The sequence below is a fragment of the Protopterus annectens genome, chromosome 3.part0 (assembly GCF_019279795.1).
Source record: "Protopterus annectens isolate FY-2018-M chromosome 3.part0, PAN1.0, whole genome shotgun sequence".
In the NCBI taxonomy this organism is placed as follows: domain Eukaryota; kingdom Metazoa; phylum Chordata; order Ceratodontiformes; family Protopteridae; genus Protopterus; species Protopterus annectens.
The window spans coordinates 1,343,031,271-1,343,055,812 of NC_056731.1; the positions used below are offsets into that span (position 1 = coordinate 1,343,031,271).

General features: G+C 40.3%; 1 protein-coding gene across 1 annotated transcript in view; it reads right to left on the reverse strand.

The window, feature by feature from the left end:
• TRAPPC8 (trafficking protein particle complex subunit 8) overlaps positions 1 to 24,542 on the reverse strand; it is a 3,178,250-nt gene that overhangs the window by 167,720 nt on the left and 2,985,988 nt on the right. Inside the window, exon 24 of the mRNA XM_044065843.1 lies at positions 23,819 to 24,007. Coding sequence (XP_043921778.1) covers positions 23,819 to 24,007 — 189 coding nt within the window. The remainder of the gene's footprint in view (positions 1 to 23,818; positions 24,008 to 24,542) is intronic.

Genomic DNA, 24,542 nt, shown 5'->3' on the forward strand with positions numbered 1-24,542 from the left:
AGGCTTTGGTTGAACTTTTTGCAAGGGGCTTAACTTTTATCCCATCAAACAGGTGTAATATTGCAGATCTTTTGATTGATTTTAAATTGTTTATCCGAAAGTTGAACCTTAGTGTATTATTAGGAAATTCATCGTATAGTCATAATGAACTAAGGGTAACTAGCACCTTTAACCCTCCATGTAATGCAGTTATAGGTATGTTTGAATATTTATGTGAACAAGAATTTAGACAAGTGGCAAAGAATTTCAAAAAGGATGCCTATAACGAAAATATTACAAATGAGGAAAAACAACTATTAACACTGTTCAAGACCCTACCAGTTAGATTTATGAAACCTGATAAGGGTGGGGGCCTGGTTGTAATGTATAATGAAGATTATAATAAGCAAAGAACATCACTTTTGGAAAAGGAAACGTACGAGGAAGTGAACCAGCACCAACTAAATCAAGCATACAACAGAATAAAAAAGTTTATTAGTGATTTATATACTGATGGTCTAATTGACATTAATTTAAATCACTATTTAACAAAGCTGTCTCCTAAAATCCCAAAACTGTTTGGTGTACCGAAAATTCATAAAAGCCTGTGTAATCCACAATTTAGACCCCTGGTGGACGCAAGGCAATCCATCACATACCCATGTGCAAAATTAGCAGACTCAATCTTGAAAAAATATGTGGTTAAGGAAGTACAGATATTGAAGAACTCTTGGTCCTTTTTGGAAGTAACAGAGTCACTAATATTCAATAGTGAATTAAACTTCCTTACAGTGGATGTATGTGATCTTTATTCATGTATACCACAAAATTTAGGCACACAATGGGTAGTAGATTACATCAGAGAAAAAGGAGCAACAGTGAATGAATGTTTGTTAATAGAACAACTTTTAGATATAATTTTGAAAAACAATTATGTGACATTTGATAATAAACTATTCCTACAAAAGATTGGGATAGCAATGGGTTCCCCAGTAGGTGCGAGCTTTGCAAATCTAGTTATGGCCTACTGGGAAACTACTTTTATTTTGAACAGTGAGTGGAAAGAAAAAATCCATCTCTATAAGAGATTCTTAGACAATATATTCATTATTTTTGATGGAGATAGTAGTCTTGCTGAGGAACTTGTTACTTTCTTCAACTCAACAAGTACTTTCTTAAAATTTACAAAAAATTTTCAGGAGTCAAAGATTAGCTTCCTGGACGTAGAATTGAGTAAAAATGTACGAGAAGGTAGATATATAGCAAAAATGTATAGAAAAAGTACTTATTCGAACACATTCTTACATTTTACAAGATTACATCCACACCACCAAAAGAAATCTGTGGTGAAAGGCCAGCTCGTACGAGCGGCCAGGATGATAACTACGAACGAGGATTTTGAACAGGAATGTAACTTACTATACAGGATGTTTTCTCATAGAGGGTACCCTAGTCAATTCTTAAGGGACATCTTTCAAGAGGTAAAAACAAAGAGGAGTAATGGGATATATATACCCATTTTAAATGGAAATTCAACAATTGATTTAACAAATACAATTGACATTCTAACTAATAGTGCCCATGGACAAAAAGAACTTAGCCTAAGGGAAGAAGTGAATACTATTACAGATGGTTTGATGGAAAACAAAAACTTCTCCCTGGCATTTACATTTACTTATTGCCCGGAGGCCATAGACATCCAGAAAATAGTAAGAAAATACTGGTTTTGTCTATCATTGGATAAGGATGTTTCTAGTAAAATAGATCAATTTCCAACTATCACGTTTAAGAAGGGACTCAACATGAAAAATTTATTAGAAACAAAATGTAAAGTGAAGAAAAATAATTTGGGTACACATAAATGTGGGGCATGTAAATACTGTCCTTTTATAGACACTTCAAACACTTTTACTGTCAGAAAAAAAACTTTTGCAATTTGGGATGTGTTTAATTGTAATACAAGGTCCATAGTTTACTTGGCCCAATGCCAACATTGTACGTCATTCGATATAGGGAAGACGGACCGCCGTTTGAGGGATAGAATATACGAGCATTTATATGCAATTAGCAAGAAGAAATGTGAAAATGCTCTAGCTAAACACTGTGAGCAGAACAGCGGACACAAATTTAAATTCATGGTGATCTGTCAAATAACAACAATATAGGAGCTAGGTTCTTCAATGACAATTACATTAAGCTTTTGCTTGAGAAAAGGGAATTAAGTTGGCAATTGCGCTTACGAGCATTTATGGACCCAGGTCTTAATGAAACATGCTCCATAGCATGTATTTTAAAACTAAGGAGCCTTTGGAGATAGGTCATTTACAATGACGTGGTTAAACCCCAATTTTTAGTAGTTCACCGAGGTAGGGCATTTAGTCCATATATGTTTAGTATTGTATATACAACAAACATCAGTGATTCATATATCATCATGAATACGTAACACCTTCATGATCTTTATGGTTAACCTATAGGGTAGCTCTTGGATGGGTTATTAGTTATAATGATATTTTTGAGGTAAGGTTAATAGTACACCTTACAGGACCGTTACGTATTAACTCGACTTTATTTTGCACTATTTAGTGGCCGGGTAAGCATGTATTAGATCACAGGACTAAATGTAAACATGAATATTAATAAATTGGCATCATTAGACTGTATATACCACCCTCTATGTCATCGGTAATGATATCATAACTTACTTGGTAAACTGTTAGGTATATAAACCCAATTTTGTGGTGGGGGAGCTATTTTAGTCGTTAGTACATTAGACAACAACCTCCACGTATATTAATGTACCCAATACTTTAGAGTATGGAGTTTGAATATTTTTTATCGTTAATTTTGAACAAAGTATATTATACGTGGTGGTACGGAAAAGTAAAAGCATACAATATTTTTTGTAATATACTATAACATCAACAAGTAAACTGCTGAGGCTAATGTAAGGGGTCACAGTAATTTTAGTAGTAATAATTTTTTTAGAACGTTAGTTTTTTAATAGATTTTGTTTCAACGATTGTACTCATTATATACCATTGTGAAGTGCGACTTGCTTTGCTTTTGCTGACCTGCAAGAAGGAAGACATAGGAGTTTAATTAACACAACAAATACGCTACATGTTAGCTGGTAATTATGGTACAATACTGGTTTTTAACAGAATGGTTGGTCCTTTAAGAGCTAGTTAAGTACGGAGCTGGGTATGATTGGACAGTGCTCTGGGTGTTTAACTATTTGAATTTTACCTCTTGGTATGGAACTGTTTGTCTGAAGAAGTCCGGATAAGATCTGGACGAAAAGCGCTTTACATTGATTTAGTTTTATACTTCATGGCTTTATTGTTTCACTTGTTCGTGTAAGTCCGTAATAAACTCAGTGGATTACCTGTGGATTACCTGTGAATTTTCTGTTTGTTCGCTTGGGAATCAGTGCTTGGTTTTCATTTACAATGGTATACTTTAACATCCACAACTTTTGACACATAATTGTGTAGTAAAAAATGTATATATAGAAATGTATGTATAAAAAACTTCTACATTGGTAAAATTTTGAAACTTAAAATTTATTAATTTACTTCAAAGAGAAACAGAAAGGGAAAAAATACACACTAAAATCAAGGGACAATATTGGCTCTGTTCTTAAGTATCAAACTAATCGTTTAGTTAATAAATTAATAATAAACAACACACGATATATGTTTGGTCAGTGTATAGATATTTTAGTAAAGTACTTGATTCCTATACATGAAGCATAAGAAAAATCTTTTAGTTATACAACCATATGAAGTGAATCATAGTTAAATACATATGTATTTATTGATAATAAATGTGTCCCTTTAATGTTAATGTTTTGATTAAATAGAGCTGTTTAATAAGTGGTTTGACAAAGTTCAGTCACAGTTTATTATGTTTTAAGTTTCAAGATTATAGCAATGTATAAGTTTTTATACATACATTTCTATGTATACATTTTTACTACACAATTGTGTCAAAAGTTGTGGATGTTGAAGTATACCATTGTGTTATAGGCAATATTTAGAACTGTGGGTATGGGAGTTTTAGTTCAAGGCTCATGATTGGTCTAAAGTTAATTGAAGGGATTATATAAATTGTTAGATTTTATAGCCCAATGACTCTGAAGAAGCCAACTTATTGGTGAAAGCGCTAAGTCACTGGTTATTTCATGTATATGCAAGAATAAAGTCAGAGTGTGATTCTAACTCGTTGTTGGGACTTTACTACTTTTTAAGGCCAGAACATGCCTAAGTGGAAGCCATTCAGGCATGGCCTGCACCTGTTACCAAAAAGCAGGTGAGGGCATTTTTAGGGACAGGGGGTACTACAGAAAGTTCGTCCCCAGTTATAGTACCATAGCTGTTTCCCTCACAGACCTGACAAGGAAGAACAGGCCAGATAAGGTAGTGTAGACCCAAGCATGTGAGCAGGCATTCCAGAAGCTTTGGGAGGACCCCCTGTGTTATCCAGTCTAGATTACAGCAAATAATTTGTTGTGCAGGTGGATGCTTTGAACCATGGGGTGGGGCTGTTCTTAGCCAGATTTCTTCAGAGGGAGAATGGCACCCAGTAGTTTATCTCAGTCGTAGGCTCCAACCCAGGAAAGAATGCTATGCAGCTGTAGAAAATGAATGTCTAGCCATAGTGTGGGCACTGCAGAAACTTCAGCCTTATCTGTATGGAAGAAAATTCACTGTTATGACAGATCACAACCCCCTAACATGGTTAAACAGAGCTAGCCAGCAAAATGCCAAGTTGCTAAGATGGAGCCTGGGGTTACAAGCATATATGTCAATGCAGCACCACAGTGGGATTAGCAATGCCAATGCAGATGGGCTCTCAAGACAGGGAATGGGGTAATGTACTCTCAGATCAACCTAACCCTCTCAAGCATTGTTTCTCAATGATCACTTGAAAAACTAGCTTGAGTTCTCCAGGGGGGAGATATGTGAAGAGTGGGTAAAGATAGATGAAAGCTGCCAGCCTAGCCAGATAGAATCTGTCATTTGTAAATATGAATGTATAAACTACAGGCTTGTTTCTTAAATGTAAAGAAATAGTATTACATGTTGAACTGGAAATTGATGTGACAACAGTGCACCAAAGTAAAGCATGTGGTGACCCTTGGATGTAGACAGTAATGCCAAAGGGTCTAGATGAAGAAAGTCTTTCTATTGTTTTAACCAGGAGTTAAATTGCTATATTTGAACATGCAAATGTATTTTATTGCTCTGCTTCATGACCAGCTGCAAGATAACAAAAGGAGATGTTAAGAATGTAAATGTAGTTCTGTTAGCCTGGGAACCCAGGGAAGTGTGAAGAATGATGTGATGTGTAGCCTGGGAACCCAAGGAAAAAGTGAAGAATGATGTAATGTGAATCAGAACTGTAATTTCAATTTAAACAGAGAGAACCCAAGATTATTCAACATTTATGTCTTGCCCATCCGACTCTCAGCACTGTCTTGCTCATATGTAAGTTATCTTAGACTTGAGTTTTCGTTTAGAAATAGCTAGAAACTAGAAAGATTAGACTACATGTTTTTCTGTGATGTCAGAACTATACCAATTATTTTAAGTATTTCTCTGTGATCTCTGAACTCTTGACTAGCGTTGTGTAGTAAGAAGTATTGTCTTGTGTTTTTACTATTTATTATTAAATATTTTAAAACCTTTCAACTGTGGTTGTTTTGTGCAGAGATAAGTTAAGCTCTAGAGTACATTGCATATTTATACTGATTACTGTACAAGTCACTCCAAATAAGCCTTGATTGTTTAGTCACACTTACCAATTGGATAATAATATTGCACAATAATAATTGGACACCCATTTAAGGGCCTTTGAGTAGCTGATAATTATTAGTGGGTGGTGGCAGGGTACTACTGTAAAGTCTGGAAAAGTGGGCACAGCTGGAGAACCTGTGCCAGCCTTCCCCAGGAGTGTCTGTGTGGTTGTATAAACTCTTCTCAAAGTGTGAGTGTGTGTGTGTGTCAGCTACTTGGGCAGGGACATGAAGCACTCGAACAGAGAGGGTGCTAGAGGTTTTAGCTTGCCCACTAGGCTGAGATCTGGACCCTATAGCTGTGCCAGTGGGGAGTCTTATTGGGAACCTGGAGAGCAAGGGAGCAGACCAGCCCTGGACTGACTCTGATCTCTGTGTGCTCTTAAGGGAAATTGCACTTTACTGTGTGTATTTGTCATCTTTATTTCATATATGAGACACCCTCTCTGGTGTTAGTGGTGAGGATTGAGGCTCCTTGATTGCTGGGCCAGGGCACGGGCGTCACAGAAGGGACCACCAGATTGGCTTCCTTTTTCTGGAGGACAGCATCTTTGTTCTATTTGGGATGGCACGATTCATGCACAAGTGGATGTGCTCGTACAGTGTAGGATTCTTCAGCTCCCATCTGCATGGGTGTCATGAAGTTATTCACTTCTGACTTGAGTAGCATGAAGTTGGCTTTGGAGAAGTTTCTTTTACAGAGGTTTCACTACTGGGGGTGGGGGTGGGATATGGATGTGAAGGGTGATTAGCTTATGGTCAGACTTGACCAATGAGGGGGTGACCACTGCTGTGGAGCATTTATCTCCCATGTTGATAATGACCAGGTCTAGGATACTGGAAGCCCCTGGTGGGACAATGGATTACTTTATCCAGGGTGTTGGAATTTATGAATTCCAAGAACCATTGGGAAAAGGAGTTGGTACCCAAGTAGTTTTCCCAGTTAATGGCAGGGTAGTTGAAATCACCCAGTATTAGGGTGTTTGGTTGTATCTTAATATTTTCAAGTATGTTTAGAAAGGTGTAGTGAGAATCTTGGGGCATGGTGGGGGATCTGTAACAAGCTACAACTTGGATTGCAGTCTTACCTAGTGTTAGTTGCACCTGGAGAATTTCAGATGCATTGTGTTAGACAACTAGCCTGGAGGTGTGAAAATCCTTGGTAAATATGGACACGCCTCCACCTTTAGTGTTTCGGTCTTGGTTTGGTGGCCGAAAAGTGTGGTAAGAGTTGTAGCTTGGTATTGCAGGGGTGTTTTCTGGAGCCTTGACCCAGGTCTCAGCTACTGCACAGACATTGATGTTCTCCATTTTTAGGAGTGCCTTGAGTGAGTGCATTTTGAGGTTTAGACTTGTAGCATTGAGTAGCATGACCTTCAGATTTTGCATGCGTGTATCTGTTACGGTGGCAGTTTTTGTCCTTTGAACCTTGCCTAAAAAAGGCACTAAAGGGGTGGCAAGAGCTTTAGCCAGTAACCTGAATCCCAGGGGCGGGAGGTGCAGACTATCTCTGGCAAAGCATCGTAGTTTGTCGATAATGTCGTTCCAGGCAGACAGATACTGGATCCCCTTTGAATGACACCAGAAGCTCAGCCAATTGTTGAAGTCAATCATTTTGTCCTTATACTGTGGTATCATTCTGGGTGAAGGCAGGACGCTACTCAGGGCTAGGGTCATAACTGCCTGGGCCACATGATATGAGAGCTCTTCCACGTCTCTTTTTATGTAGTCCAGAGAGGTACATCTCACGTCATTCACTCCAACATGGACAATGGCAGAGTCATATTTGTCCTTGTTGTGAGTGCATGCGTTATGTGGCGGATCCTGGCACCCGACGTGTAGCTGACAGTAATTTTCTCTTTATTCAGCCTGGTGAGTGGGACATCAGTGTGCCTGACTATAGAGTCACCTATGACTAAAGTGTTGGGTATGTTGTCTTGCCTTAGGGGCTGTTGTTGAGTGGCACACTGGTGTTGTGAGCTGTGTGTCACTTTGGTTGTGACTGGTGTTTGCGTTTCAGCTTCGGAGGTCCTTGTTGCTTGGGCAGGTTAATGTTAATGGCCTCCGCATATGTGGGTTTAGTGTTATGTATGGGTGTTGATGGTGTGGGTTTTGAAGGGCTATGTGTTGCTTGAGGTGTAGTGCAGGTGTTAACCTTCTCCTCTTGATTGTCTAGCACAATCTTGGCTGGAGAGAGCTTTGCTTCCAGTTTGGCTATGTAAGTGCATCTCCCGCAGGTTGCAGTGTTGGGTGGTAGGAGGACAGGGTTGTCTGTGTACGTGAGGCAGTTGCTGCATTGCCCCAGTATACCCAGATTCGCCAGGTGAACAGGAGAAATCACTGGAAGCTGACCCTTGGATATGCCTGTTTAGGTGTTTTTTTGTAAAGTACAAGAGCTGTTTTCCCTTACCTTTGCACGGTACTTTGCAATTATAGGCTGTTTAGTGCCTACGATTAATTTCTCCTTATTAACAAGGAAAGTTGAATGCTTGTATCAGTCTAAGATTTCCTAGTGCTTTCCAGCAGGTTCTAGAGCAAGTGCTACTCACAGGGGTTCAGATTTTAGTGCTACTACTGAAAAACTAGTAGTTCTAAGGGAAAATTTGAAGAGCAGACTTTCTGCCACCTGGAATAGTTTAACCGTAGCCCCGCGGTGCTGCACGATGCGAGAAAAACACGTTTTTAAGCCAGAAAGTTGAAACGGATAGAAATCAGCCCAAAATGGCTAATAAAATTACAATTTCAGAGCTGGAAATCACTCCTCTAGTGTTAGATAGGCAGTACAATACTCACCACTCCCACTGGTAAGCAGTAGGACTTCCCTCTACTACAGCAATGTCTGGATAGCTCTGAACACAGAAAATAAAGTCCTGAAACCAGTAAATCCTGGGATCTGGACTATACTAGCTAGGAAAGGCGGGAAACGAGCAAACAAGATAGCATTTTCTGGGGGATTTGTGGTTAAAACAGGCTAAATAATACAGTAAATAAACACAGAAAAGGCTAAGGCACTTGAGTGTGTAACCCTAAACAGTAAATGCAATTAAAACTCTACAAAATTAGCAACGTTTTAAATGAAGCAAGGCAAGTGCACAACTGAAAAACAATTTAAGAAGCAGTAATATAGTAGAATAAATAGCTAGTCTACATATACAGAAAAGTCTATATATATATATATATATATATATATATATATATATACATAAAAGCAGCTAAAACAACACAAACAATTCAGATGCAGTGCAACCTACAGCACTTGATTTGTAGCAATATTAAGGCAAATACAGTTTTAATAAAGGCACTAAAATATACTCTATATTTCCAAAATGTTTGAGAAGCACAGTCAGAACACAAGGAGATTCAAGCAATTTATTTATTTATTTTTTTTTAAGAAAGGGGGAAATGAGGAACAGAAGGAAAGAAACTAAGTGGGTTGGGCCTTCTCAGATGTTCTCTCTGTATTAGGTGGAATGAGCTACTGACACCAGATTGGGAGGAATTTTCAGAAATGGTGTAGCAGAGCATGAAGGGTTAGAAGAGGTACTCTAGTATATCAAGGAAGGATATCAGCCAATTGCATTCCTTAAATTATTATATGAAGCCAGTAAAAACTTTAGCATACATGCCTAAAGATGTACAATTCTGGAGGCCAGAGTAGAAGAATAAACATTTTTATCAAACTTATCCAAAACGTTTCCAGGTTTGTCAGAAGGGTTAACAATGGCAGCTGAAAGAAGGTTGGAAAAGGTTGATTTTTACAAGAAAATTACTACAAAATCTGCCCATGGATTAGACAAAAAGGTACTTACTGGAGTGCAGCAGCTTAGACTGCTTTATCATACTTTTCAGAAGCAGTTAGTTGACTGTCAGGAAAAGTACAGGCTGCAAAAAGACATCCTCTAAGACTGTCAAAACAGCAAACTGAGGCAAATCTACCTGTAATATATCACAATACCGTTGATGAGATTCCTAAACATTTTTTTTTTTTTGTTCTCACTGAAATAATTTGCTCATACTAGCAAGAGTATCAGAAAAGACTTTTACTGGAAGGGAATCTAAGATCAAGCTCCATTCAGTGTCATCTTCTCTATTCTTTAAAGAAGGAACATGGGAAACAGTTCCAATCCAATTCCTGCCACTCAGTTTGGGATTATCTATCTGATACGGAAGAAATTCTCTTTTTCTGAGGAGGATAATTACCATTCAAAGTCTGAAAGGCTCTCAAGAACCCTTTCACCAATCTCAGCCACTCAGCCATCTGCTTTGGGAGAGGAAACATGTCTAGATTTATGCTTCCTTTTCCTAAGACCCCCCCCCAAAAGAAAGGCAGCAGCTAAACATATATTCCCTACCATGGACAAGATACTTCTCAGAGTGGCCAGGCAAAGAAGCATCCCCTAACACCTTCTCTGAAGGCAAGTGTGGTTCTCCCTTACCAGAAAATGGCAACCATACACCACAGAGGACATGCCTGCCTCCTGGTGCAGCTCAAGGTGCAACACCAGAAGGACCAGGCAAAAAAAGATGAGCAGTATCAAGAACAATCGATGCCACAACAGAGTCACCCATCAACATTTCAGGCACTAAAGAAGCTGGCTTGAAGAGTGAAGCTTCTTGGATAACTTTTTTATTCTTGCAGCTGGGGTTGAGTTCAATAATGCTACTGAGACTGAGATACATGTCCCGGCTATGAAAGTACTCTGAGAGTGGAGAAAAGAGTTGGTGATAACTACCTACTAAAAATGTAAACTTTGTAGGTAAAATTCTTTAGTGCCAACTGCCCAGCACACTTGTCCTAGGCCCTCACAATTTTATGCACAAGCACAACACTTTTCCTCACAGAAAAAAGTAAATAGTTAGGGAAACTGACACCACAGCAGGGTCAGCAGAACACTCGGGAAGCTTACAGAACCTGACAGGCTTCTTTGGAGCATGAGGATGAGAATCAGGAGACTTAGACGCAGCTATATAGGTGTCTAACAAAGCAGCCAACACAGGACGTTACTGCAGAAGGTTTAGGAACATCTAGCTGAAGCAGCTCATACCACCTTTTCTGGGTATCAGACATTTGAGAAGAAGCCCACTTAAAGCATTCTATCATTCTACTAATTTATTTATTTACCATTTGTTTACAGAGAAAGTATGACTGGGACAGAGCCCATTTTCAGTGGAGGCCTGGGAAGAAATGCTCCAGACACGTGTCTTTGGAATGTGGGAGGAGACTGAAGCATCCAGAGGAAACCCATGCAACCGCAGGAAGGACATGCAGACTCCACAGAAGGCACCCCAGCTTAGAATTGAACCGGAGATCTTCTTGCTATGAAACGACACAGCTAACCACTGCACCACTCTCTAAAATCCACTGTCTACACTATAGCATCTATGGTGTTTCCAAAAGGCAGTTCTTCAAAAACGAGATTCAAGACCCACAGACTCTTCTTCATTAGAACCATAAGCCAAAGGTGAATACATATGGGAAGAGTAGAACAAAGACCCATCATCAGAGTCTGAATCCTCATCTGAGGAACCTGGTTCCCTAGCCCACTTGGAAGGTGTAGAAGTCCAAGAGGGAGTAGGCAAAGAAACCCAGGCCATTAAGGCATTAAACAGACCCTAAGTAAACACTCCTGCCATCCACTCTGAAGATCCTTAGGGCACATAGAAGTATGCTTAGCCTTCTGTGTTTCCTTGGTAGGGATGTCAACCCTAACAAACATCAGGGATTCCAGCCCTTGACAAGATTCAATAAGAGTACACAGAACCTCTTCCCTAACCAGAATCTGCAGAATCCCTCTAGGGCCCTCCCAGATAATCAACCGTAGTTCCCTCTCAATGTCCAGTGCAGACACCTGCAAAGCCTCAGTGGACATGTGAAAGGAAGGACCCATGCTGGTCTCTGACGGGGTCATGGCAGGGGAGTCCAATGTAGACACCAGACGGCCTACAGATTTATCACCCGCTACTATGGAAACGACTGGTGGAGACTGGACAGCCAAAGAATCTGGACGAGATTTCTTGGCCTTCTTCTTGCTTAATGGTACCTCTGGTTAGAATATTCCGTCATGCTACCTTCGGCTAACAGTTTAACCTCTGGCTCTCGAGATAGACAGCCAGGGAAGACAATCAACTTATAAGAGTCTTAGGCACAAACACTTTACAAATGCTACAGGACATATGGTCGTGGGAAGCACCCAGACAAACAAAGACACTGGTTGTGATGATTCATATGGGAAATCTGCCTCCCACACTGACATCTTCCCTTCTTGGATGACATGAATTCTAGGTAAAAAAAAAGAACAAGATCAAAGAAAAAAGATAAAAGGTCCTAATGGGGCACTTAACTGACAACTAGGAATTCAGCACAGCAAAGGGTATTCACACCGACAAGCGATGATGGCGTTTGGACTGGCAGCAAAGAAGTTCTTGGTCCATGTGTTACCTTTACGCCCTATATCCTGAATGAGAAACATACATGTGATGTACAGTGCATAGAAAATCTGAAGGCTTTGGTATAATGTCTGGATGTTGGACTATCCTTGGCAGGAGATCCCTGTGGTGAAGATAGTCTGAAGCTACATTCTATTGACATGAGCTTTTCCAAGGCAAAAGAGATCTGAAGAAGAGGTGAAGTGTTGAGCATTATGGGTGTAGTGGAAGAGTTTGAGCCTAGGAAAGATTTCAGGTGTTGAGATAATTAGTCTATAGACCTTCTTCCAAAGATTGTAGTGGATGGAATTGAACTTGCAAGAGAACACAAAATACAGAAAAAAGCCATGCATCCACCTCTGTCAGTATCTATCCAGCATACTGATTTTCTATTTTATTGATTCTCACCAAAGAAGACTGGTCTCTGCAGGTGCTAAACTTACTGAATAATCTAATTCTGGAGCATCAAACTCTTTCCCAAAACTTGGAGATGTTCCCATCTACAGTGATGCCTGCTGGATAAAGTTTGTTTGAAAGGAAAGCATTTTTCTTCAAAGCAAGGCATCACTTGATAGAGACTGCGATGTCAATGAGACTGGATAATGGCTCTCATCTCCAAGCTTCTGATATTGGATACTGCCTTGTGAAACAGGATCCCATTACACACATTCATAGCATGGAGAATATTTTTCCTGATTACACACTAGATGATGACCAGAGATGGCTAGTGGCCTGGAGGGTGGAGGTGGGGGGTTATGAGAAAGATGAAAATTAATATCTGATGCTGGCTCACCCATCCTGGGAGATATTGAGAGAAGTACTGGTGGAAACCCATCACAACAGCTGTACCTAGTCAAGATCCAATAATACAGCACCTGCATCTAAGGACTTTGGGGAGTATTAGCCCACTAACGAATGGACAATGTCTCTAGCTAAACTCACAGCTGTGTAGAAACAGGGACCGGAACAGCATCCAGCACAGCTGGTGCTGTGCCTTTTTTTCCTTTCAACAGGGACAGAGGTGTCAGACACATACAAAAAAAAATCTAAGCCACTGCTGTACAGTGGGCATACCCACAATTGCTTATGTCCCTCTCACAGTGTTCTGGGATGCCAGCAGTCAGGAAGAATGAATAAATGGGCAAACAGCAACATGATAGTTGTATTAGGCACAGGGGGAAATATGTATACACCAGTGAAGAGATAAGTACTACCACCGTGAATGTAACTGATACACAGTCAACAACAGGTAAACATACCTGGAGTCATGAATATACAGGGCAAGGTTCTATCATGGGTCTCGTGGTTCCCTGTTTAAGTGCTACTTTAAGGACAGTTCATTTAAGAAAGAAGTTCATCCTACCATTCTCATTCTGGTGTATCCACAGCTATACCTTTTCTTTGTTCAGCACATTATATTATTCATGAAATGTCTGTGCATGATCTGAACTGCATCAACCAATAATTGGTTCATGACCAACTCAAGCTCAACACCCCAAAGAAAGGCTGATATACTTGAGTACTGAAGTTTGGAACACACAATGAAATCATTATGTGTTCCAAACTTCAGTACTCAAATATATCAGCCTTGAACCGGTTAACAATTTCTGGGGGTAATAAGCTTACATTTAAATCATAGGTAACTACCTTGGGATAACTCTTAATGAAAGACAAGCACATAAGGACCAGGTCTGAATTGTTACTTTTTATGTTTCATCTCAGGAATGAGAACCTGTCTGTAGTATTTTCACACCACAGATTTTTTATTCCAGGATTACTGAAACCTTTTGTAGATGGAGCTTCTTGACACAGACCTTGACTACTTGCAGCCACTGCCGAACTCTGCTACTTGGCTGCTTATTGGTACTTCAACTTTACTTAGCCTGCTTTTAATGAGGCACTGTTAATGATACTTAAAATTCCTAATACAAGGACAAATCAATAAGAGTGAACTGAATCAATAATGAAAGTAAACAAAACATATCCCAATAAAAATTGTACATGAAACCAACCAGAGAGGAATGTCTCAACGAGTGCAAACATTAATTTCGACAATAAAACTGTGAATGAAAACAGCCAGTGACAGCCTGATAGACAGAAATAATAAAACCAGTGTAATCAAAGAACACCTTGATGTAATCAAGCCCATTCTCCTTAAAATGCTGTTGCCATCCTACTACTCTGGTCATTTGGAGTCTTTACTGTCTTGGCTGTATGTTTGCTATCATACATAAGTTTCTCCTTCTGATCTATTTAGTCTTATATGACACAGGTCCTCCCAACATCAAATAGTTGCTGAAAACTTACCAACCTTCTTATACCCTCTAGTATCCTGCCCTAAAGCTGTGTTTAGATTCAGTTTTCAGGTACATATCCCATTACCCAAGATTCCTCATCATTAGATTCTACTACCACGGTGGCTTAGGGAGTCCCCTATGATACTAGTCTCCAAATACACATTTCTTTGATTTTGCTTTTAACAGCTCTAATATTTTTTATGCAATACTTTCTCTATTATTTCACGGTATTTTACCGTATGTTTCATCCCTTGTATAAATTACTAAGATATTTTAAATTATAAGCAAAATATACACAGTACGACCACCAAGGCGGTGAGCATAAATCCAATAGACAGATCGATAATTGAAGCTGTTTTATTAAAACACAACGGATAAGCGCTTTCACAATACTTGCTTTGTCAGATCCTAAAGCAAACAGTTCATTAGCATGATCTGCTCACAGCCTTGATGGTTGCACTGTGTATATTTTGCTTTAAACTTTGGTGTTTTGACACAGTGAGTCCTTTAGTCATTTTGTCTTGTTTTTTTTATACATTATTTTAAATTATACATGTTCTATCAAGCTGTACAGTTTTTTATAGATTAAGCACTTAATTTGGAATTCTGAACTCTGGATACTAATTTGAAACTACATTTGTGTAAGAACTTATTATAACTGTAGACATACTATTGATCACTGTTCCAGTATTCCAAACAGATTTGTTTTTTTTTTTGCCACTGATGGCTGGCCAGATAATCAAAGCCTAAACCTTCCATTAGCTACATGTATGACCTCAGGCTACAAGTGCAGGGGTACATAAGCATAAATCCAGAAACTATCTCCAAAGCAGTCATCTGGGAAGAAAGTGGTCAGTTAGGAAGGGAAAACAAGGAGAAAAGAAAGGTCCCAGAAACTGCCAACCAGCACAGGAGATTAAAAGGAAAAGAAGGGTGGAGGTGGTGGGAAAGAACACTGCAAAAGAGATCAGTAGGGCATCTACTGTTAAGCCAAGTTCTTACACAAATGTACTACATCCTGACTGAAATCACTCTTGCAGTATTCCGAACAAATGGGTGACACAAAGGTTAAGGGCATAAAAAGGTGGATGGCTGAGGGCTGACCTGGCAAAGGAAGTTCTGGATTTGGAAAAGGCATCTACTCTGTAATGTTTAGTGAAACTGTGCAATGAAGACCAGGTATTAGGTGGGAATCTACCCCTTTATATATAACTCCAGAAGAGGCTGCTGCTCTAGTAGAATGAGCTTTTGGGAAAGAGGATGTAGTTTTGCCATGGTTAAGGAAGCAAAAAAAGATGAACCTAGAAATCCAGGTAGCAAAAGTCTGTTTGGATACTGGTTGGCCTAGCTTAGAGTCCAGGAAGGAATCAAACGGTTCCTCTGACTTATTAACAGACTTAATCTTGTCCAGGTTAAAGTGGAGTGTACGTGTATATCCAGGGGAATGTGGAATTCTTTCTTCTCTTTTTTGTGGGTTGGGAAAGCAAGTACGCAGGTTGATGGGCCTGAACAAGGGACATCTAATTTACCATTAGGCATGAAGGAAGAACTGGACCTCATGGACACACTGTACTTACGGAAAATAGGGAAGGGGGTGGAGTATCCATAAGTGCTTGGAGCTCTGAGACTTGTCTTGCAAAATTGAGAGTTACCAATAAAATGATTTGTCAAGTGAAGAATTTGAAACTGGAGGAGGCTGCTAATTCAAAGGGAGGCAGAGTGAGCTTTTCCAGCACACAGCAAATCCAGCACATAGTTGAGATATTAAGGGATATGTAGAGGTTTTCTTAGAAGATTTAAGTGCAGGATCCATTTTAAAAAAATGTACGACCTCAAGACTGGACATAATTTGAGAGTTAAGGGGAAGGCATGAAATGGGTGAAAAGTGGGCTTTAACAGATGAATATGCCAAATCACCTTTCATGAGCTTACACAAGATAAAATAAGAGGAACTTCACATTTTATTTGGTCCAGATTTTTAGCTTGACACCAGACTGAAAATCTCTTCCATTTGGCTGTGTAGGATTTGGGCAGTGGGTTTTCTTGCCTCCTTGAGAACCTAAAGTACATCCTCAGAAAACTAGTGTCTGGAAAGGATCAGAATCCTATTGTCAACAGGGTTACGCTGAGGGATGATAGGTTGGGGTGAAGCAATGATCCCTTCTGTTGTGTGATCAGGTCCACTTTGTAGGACAGTTTGTGGTGACTGCACGTGGCTAAGAGATAGTGAAGGGAAAACCAATGCTGCCTTGGCCAAAAGTGAGTCACTACCAAAATCCTTCTTTTTGGACTTTGAGTAAAACTTATGAAAGCAGAGACAGTGGAAGGAAGGATTCCTGTCCACTGGAAAGACCAGAACTCCTTGTGCAAAAAAAAAAAAAAAGGAGCTGTTTGTTGTTCTCCAAGGCAAAAGAGTCTATCTGAGGTGGTGTACCCAACTTGTGGACTATGTCTATGAAGACCTGGTTGTTGAGCATCCATTCATAGGGGTCTTCGATGGACCTGCTGAGGAGGTCTGGCAGGACACGGTCCCGGGAGAGGCTGTATATCACTTGAAGGGACAACTTCTCCTTGATGGCCAGGACCTAAGCAGTCTGAGCCAACCTGCAGACTTGGTACGTTTTTTTTCTTTATTAAATTTTCATGTCTAACACAGGCAATCTTACATTTATATAAATGAAAATAAACCATAACGACACAATCTCAGTTTGCAAACATTATATCTTACAAACCGTGCCAACACAACTGTAGCTGCAAACATGCATCACTTTTAATATATCCAGTCAGTGTCAGTCAACCACCACATAGCTCATTTCAATCCTGCTTACTTTTAAACCTCGTCCCTTTTCTGCATGTACTGATTCCACATTTCCCATTTATCCTATGTAATTTGCTCCTCCCCTTTTCCAAAGATCCTATTTCCAGTTGTTTTATCTTTGTTACTTCTAGTAAAGTTGATTTAGATCCACATTTGGTAGGGTCTTGTCCCTCCTTGCTTGTTTATTGTACCACATGCCCATTGTTTTGTCAGTGAATACCTTTTAGAGGTCCTGGTTTCTAGAGATGGAAAAAGACTTGTACGTCCTGAATGAGAGCTCTGATCTCCTTCAGGATGATGTGTTCTGCCTTGAGACTGGGTTGTCAGCAACCCTGGACAATATGAATCCCTGTCCATGCCCCCCCAAGCCTCGTCAGAGGCATACGTGTGCAACACTTGACTTAGAGCCTGCATCTTGAAGGCAGGCCTGGACTGAGATTCACCTGTGACATCCACCAAAGGATCCCCCTCTTTACACATGGCATGAGAGGAATCTGTGCTGTCCAGGAGGTACTAGTGTTGAGAATATACTTTTTTTTAAGTACCACTGTATTTTCCTCATATGCAACCTGTCTAGTGGATGCATTGGGATGGTTGCTCCCAGCGAACCTAGAGAAAGTACAGTTGTATACACTTACCATAAATGTAGATGTTCGAGTGTATTCACTGTTGCAGTGATTACATTTGGATAATCCTGCTGGCAGGTTGCCCTCAGTCAGCCTGAATTCCAAAGTCTTGGGTCCTGCGTCGATTGCAGTCGCCCCTTCCCTGACGTCAGGTCGTCAGGGGTATAAAAGATGCAGCCGACACCATTTTCTTCAGTTTTTCTTGCCCCAGATGTCACTTGCTCTATATATATATATATATATATATATATATATATATATATATATATATATAAAAACATACATGCACCAATATAAACTTTACCTTCATCTGCAAGCAAATACACCACATAGGTTGTATAGATCAGAGAAGGAAAGATAAGTTCCAGGCAGAAATAAGGGGGATGGCAGGTGGGTAACCTGGACTGCAACAGTGAATACACTCTAACATCTACATTTATGGTAAGTGTACACAACTGCACTATGTTCTTCGTGTTTCACTGTTGCAGTCACTACATTTGGGTAGAGTCCCAAAGCTATGGTTGGGAGGCTGGAGCTAAACAGCATTAAGAGTGGCTATGAAGCCCTGCAGAACTGCAGTGGCAAAGCCTGTCCTGGATTTAGAGTAAAGTGGCAGATGATAATGCTTTGTAAAGGTGTGCACTGAACTCCAAGTAGCAGCCTCTAAAATGTCTTTAGTTGGTACTCCCCTGAGAAAGGCTGCTGAAGTGGCTGCAGCTCTGGTTGAATGTGGCCTAATGCCCTTAGGCACTGGCTTGCCATGCTGTGAATAGCAAAAACGAATGCAGTGGCCTATCCACTTTGAAATAGTCTGCTTGGAGATAGCCTATCCTTGTGATCCTGCAGCATATGCCACTAGGAGATAGTCTATCCTTGTGATCCTGCAGCATATGCCACTAGTAATTGCTCTGTCTTCCTGAAAACTTTAGTCTTGTCTAAATAGAATCTAAGCTGTATGTGTACGTCCAAAGAATGCAGAATTCTCTTCCCCTTGTTCTGTGGATTTGGATAAAATGTTGGCAAATGAATAGTTTGGTTAAGGGCCATGCTGGACACCACCTTAGGCATAAATGTTGGGTTTGTCCTCAGAGAGACCCTGTCTGGATAAAAAATGATAAAAGGTTCCACAGTCATGAGTGCCTGTAGCTCTGACACTCGTCTTGCAGAAGTTATTGCTGGGAGCAGAGCTGTTTTCCAAGATAAAAACTTTATATCAGCAATAGCAGCTGGCTCAAATGGAGGTAGGGTGAGTTTTTCCAAGACATAATTGAGGTCCCATGCAGGTATTGGAGATCTCCTTGGAGGCCTTAAATGTTTGGCTCCTCTGAGGTACTGCCTTAATAAAGGATGAGAAAAATTAGTGGGTCTGTATTGTAATGAGCCGAAATGGCAGAGGCATGAATTTTAATTGATGAAAAAGATAGGCCTTTGTTCAGCATCTCAGTTAAGTATTGCAAAATCTGAGGAATATTTGGTACAGCTATATCAGCTCTTTGTGCCTGGTTCCAAACACAAAATCTCTTCCATTTTCCAGCATAAGATTTCCTAGTACTAGGCCTTCTGGCTTCCAAAATGACATCCATCACAACTTTACTGAGAGGTGTGCGTTGTATTGCTACATTATCCACCAAGCTGCCAGGTTTAGAGTCCTGAGTTGGCTGTGCAGGATCAGATGGTTTTGTTGAGACAGTAGATGAGGTATCTGAGGTAAGGTCCAAGCTGGGCATTGAGACAAGTTCCTTAAGATCGGATACCAGTACTGGTGGGGCCAGTCTAGGGCAATCAGTATCATCTTTGTTTTCTCCTGCCTGACCTTTAAGAGTACCTTGGGGAGGAGAGGCAGTGGAGGAAAGGCATATACTGACAGGTTTTTCCAGCTGAAAGATAAGGCATCCACTTTCCATGCTTGTCTGTGATAAGTCCTTGTGCAGAATCTTTTTAGTTGGTAGTTGTGAGGGAAGGCAAATAGATCTATGTCCGGGCATCCCCATTTCCTTGTTATCATGCTGAAGATTTGTGGATCCAGCAGCCACTCGTGGGGATCCATGAGGTTTCTGCTTAGTTCGTCTGCCAGAGTATTTGTCTTTCCTGGCAGGAATTGTGCCTGCAGATGAACTTGGTAAGTCAATGCCGTGTCCCACAAAGCCATGGCCAGTCTGCAAAGGGGGAAAGAATGTGTGCCCCCCTGCTTGCTTATATACCACATGACCGTGATGCTGTCTGTCTTTATCAGTAGTTGCCCCGGATGAAGTAGGTCCTTGAAGGCTGTCAGGGCATTTTGAACAGCTAGCATCTCTTTTTGATTGATATGTAGATGCATTTGGTTTGTGGACCAGGTGCCCTGAATGCATCTTCCTGCCATGTGGGCCCTCTAGGCATAATCTGATGCATCCATTGTTAGGTTCTGCCTGGCTGGGGGTAATGTGAATGGCTGTCCCTTGTTTTGGTGACAAGCCTTCGCCCACCATCGAAACTCCTGTTGCAGGCAGGGAATGAAAGTAATCATTGTTTCCAGGCTGTGGCAGTGTTGCATCCAGACACTTTTTAGGTACCATTGAAGTTTCCTCATATGCAGTCTTGCACATGGAATTAGTAGGATGCAGGATGTCATGAAGCCCAAAGCCTGCAGAATTTTTCTTGCAGATAACTGGGCCTTTGTTGCCAATCTGTTGAAATAGGTAGTCAGTTGCCTTTCTTTGTCTGGCGTGAGATAAGCCATCTGGGCAGTTGTATTTAAGCTTGCACCCAGGAATATTATCTCTTGAGAGGGTACTAGTTTTGATTTCTTTTCGTTGACTGTGTACCCTAGGCATGTTAAAAGTCTTTTCACAAACGCCAGATGCTGTAGTAGAATGTCCTTGTTCTCTGCTTGAATTAGGCAGCCGTCCAAGTAAGGATATATTTGTATTCCTCTTTGTCTGTAATTACTGGTGTCAGGCACTTTGTAAAGACCCTGGGCACAGTAGATAAGCCAAAGGGCAGTGCAGATAATTGGTAATGCATTGAGCCAGCCTTGAATCGGAGGTATCTTCTGCATGATTGCCTGATTGGGACATGCAGGTATGCCTCTTTTAGGTCTAAAGTCAAGAGGCAAGCCTTTTTGCCCAGCATGGGCAGAAGCTGCTGCAAGGTCAACATTTTGAATTTTGGCATATCCAGGAATGTGTTTAGAATAGATAGGTCCAGTATTGGTCTCCAGGCTTTGTCCTTTCTGGGTATCGGGAACAGTCTTGAGTAAAATCCTTGTCCCTGCTCTTGCTGTGGTACTTGTTGAACAGCCCCCATGTCCATGAGGGATGAGACTTGTTTTCGTGCCTCTGCCCAATGATTTTTTGGCAGATCTGGCCAACCATTTGCCTTTGGCAGGGTATGGAAGTGAAACTTGTAGCCTTGTGACACTATGTTTAGAACCCACTTGTCCTGGGTTATAATGTGCCAATTTTGAGAAAAAAGTGCTATTTTTCCCCCTAAGGGTGTTGCCAGGAGATAAGTGCTTGGTACAGGCAGGGGGGAGTCATTGGGACTGTTTCCTGTATGATTTGTCTTCTCCACTTTTAGAGGTAGAAGCACCCCATTGCTTTGACCTGTATGAACCTTGCACCTGGGATCTGCCTCTAGAGCGTCTGGATCTGCCCCTTTGAGGTCTATCTGACATTGGAAAGGACTAATTCTTTGTAGGCCAGTGTCCACTAAACCTAGGTGGCTGTACTTGTAAAAAATCAGGTAGCGGCCTGCGACTCTAAAGTAGCGGGTGTCACGGGCTGTGAAAGCGCCTCACTGAGAACCGGCGACTGGCTTAGGAGAAGCTTCGTCATCGGTTTTGGGCCTCTGTTGTCTATCCTTTTCTTTTTCTTTGCATTTTTTGTGAACTCCAGTAATCGGATGGCTATCCGATGACATTTTATAATTAAATCTGCGCCCAAAATAGTTTAATGCATAATCATACAGACTCTTAATGGTGCGTTGGTTAAATCTAGCACAAAACCGGCAACTTGAAACGTCGTGGTCAGGGCCTAGGCAAGGAATACAGTAAGAATGAAAGTCCTTATGAGGTATTTGCTTTCCACAAGAAATACAATTATTAACTTTTTCTGACATCGGTCTGGAGCAAGAAAAAAAGTTTCCCCAATGGGGTACTTAGCTTTAATGAAGACTTCGGATCTGAAACTCGAATACGAAAGGGAGAGGGGATCCACCACCTTAGAGTGCATAAAGCACTTTACCTGTTGAGTCTCTAGGAACATATTTAATGATGACAACCAGGAACGGAAAGTCTTGAATACAAAGGACTGGCAGATGGAACAAGATATGTAGTCATGGTCTGCACCTAAGCAGAAACGGCACTGGGAATGGAGGTATTTGTAGAGTTTCTGCCTACTGCACTTACACTTTCCCCTCCTAGCTGATAACTAACAAAATCACTGATAAAAAGGAAGGTTCCACAACAGGCTACTTTACCTGAATCCATAACGACTTACAGTACAAATGACTATGCGTAGATCAGACCAATGGGTGCAAGACCTGCATTCAGGCTGGCAGTGAGAAAGTCTGAGGATTTACACTCATAAGTCCACTAATGTACCCCTACGCTCACAGGTTGAGGTCATACACTGGATGTATGGCTAATGGAAGATTTAGGTACCCTGGCTGGACGTCAGCTGGAATACTGCAACAATGATTTCAGTCAGGAAGTCACTGACTTACTCTTTTCTGTCAAAATACAAAGGTCATTTTCTACATTCAAATGTATCATTTAGTTGTTTTACTTGCCTTTGAAATAGATATGGGTTAGCCACATACTTTCTCTACTGCAAATGGAAAGGTAAAGCTGCAGCTTTTCTTACCCTTTCTGAGGTATATTTCTCAAGACAATTTAACTCTTCAGGCAAGCTCCTGCTGAACTAAACATTATTTAAATGTATGCATCCTTCTGGGTCAAAAGCATATAATCCAGACATTACAGAGTGTAGGACAATGCTATCACTTTCATCTAATCATAAATTACCAGAGTACACGAGGAAGACGACGGACAGCTTCATATGAACAGAATAGTAACAAATGACCATGAAACAAATACAAATGATTAAGCTCATCTTTTCTGTCAACTATGTCAGATTTCCCTACAGCTGTAATGGTTACACCACTACCTTACATATACAATACCACTAGCATACTGTTGGTGTGTGATTACTTGTGCACTTAAGAAAAAACACTTTACTGCTCTTAAACTTTCTAGTTAGCACTAAGTCAGTGATATAGAAGAATGACATGACTCACGTGATCGAGATGGCTAGACAGAGCGGGGGGCGTGAAGATTAACTAGCTCAGTCTGTACAGGTCTGCCATTATATTCAATACTGGCCTGTTTACTGATTATTCATACCATAATTAATTAAAACAAAATAATAAACAAGACAGGGAAAAAGAGCAAATGTTGAGAATATGAGTATACTGTGGAGTGTTGGTTTTGATACCACTGTCACAAATCACCTTTACGGGGCCCATGACAGGTAACAATGATCCACTCAACACACATTAATATAAAATGACACCTGGGCTAATTTTACTTGATAAGCAAGATATGAACAGAGAAGGCTTACAAGGCCCAATACTATCATACAAGATATGTGAAACTGTTCTAGAACAGGAATGCATCCTAGTTCCAATGATAGTCTTTTGCAGGACTCAGGGAACACAGATATCCCCCTACCTACACACAGAACCACTGGCTCTGGGTTTACAGCTCCATTTCATTACAAAAACAAAGCAATCTTTTGCAGTTACAGAGCAATGGAAATCCAGGAATCTGCTATTTTTATCCACTAAATCTTACATACCCATGCTACGGATCACGTACAACCAATACACATACCTTCCATAATACTATGATGTTAAGTTCCACCTCATGACACTGCTGTACCAGAGTCAGCGAATCTCTGACAGATTGCTTTCCTGGAGTTTGAGAAGTCTGCACATTTGCTTGCAATGGGGATGTCTTTGATTTTAACATACGGGCATTTTGGAAGAAAAAGTCAGCACAAGGTGTGGTTGCACTGATTATCTGCAAGAAAAATGTAACCATCAGAACATTCTATGAAAAAAGTAGGCTGCAGTAATTATTTCCTATAACTAAATACAAGAATGTAGATTTTCTTCAAAGTACAGTGAACAACAAAACTGATTTCTAAACTGTTTCTAAAAACAATGTCCATATGTAAAAATATTTTGTACTATTTTCTCCTTCATGGAGGATCAGAATTTATTTTGGCAAATTACAAACTCTGAAACATGAACTGCTGCTGTTAAGTCCCTAGACAGCCATAACTCTCAACCTTCAAGCATTTAAAATCACAGTAGTATCTTATAATCATAGCAGTGGGTCAGAAAGAGAAGCACTTTACTATTTTTTTTACAATAGAAAGCATTTATTCACTAAACTATATACAGTTAGTGGTAGTGAATGCTTGCATAGGCTTAATTTAAGTACTGAATAAAAATGTACACATAACCAGGTCTGACATTATGAGGTGCACTGAAAATCAAGGATGAGCAAGGCTGAAGGACAAAATCACAACGTTAAACCTGTATCATAGCAG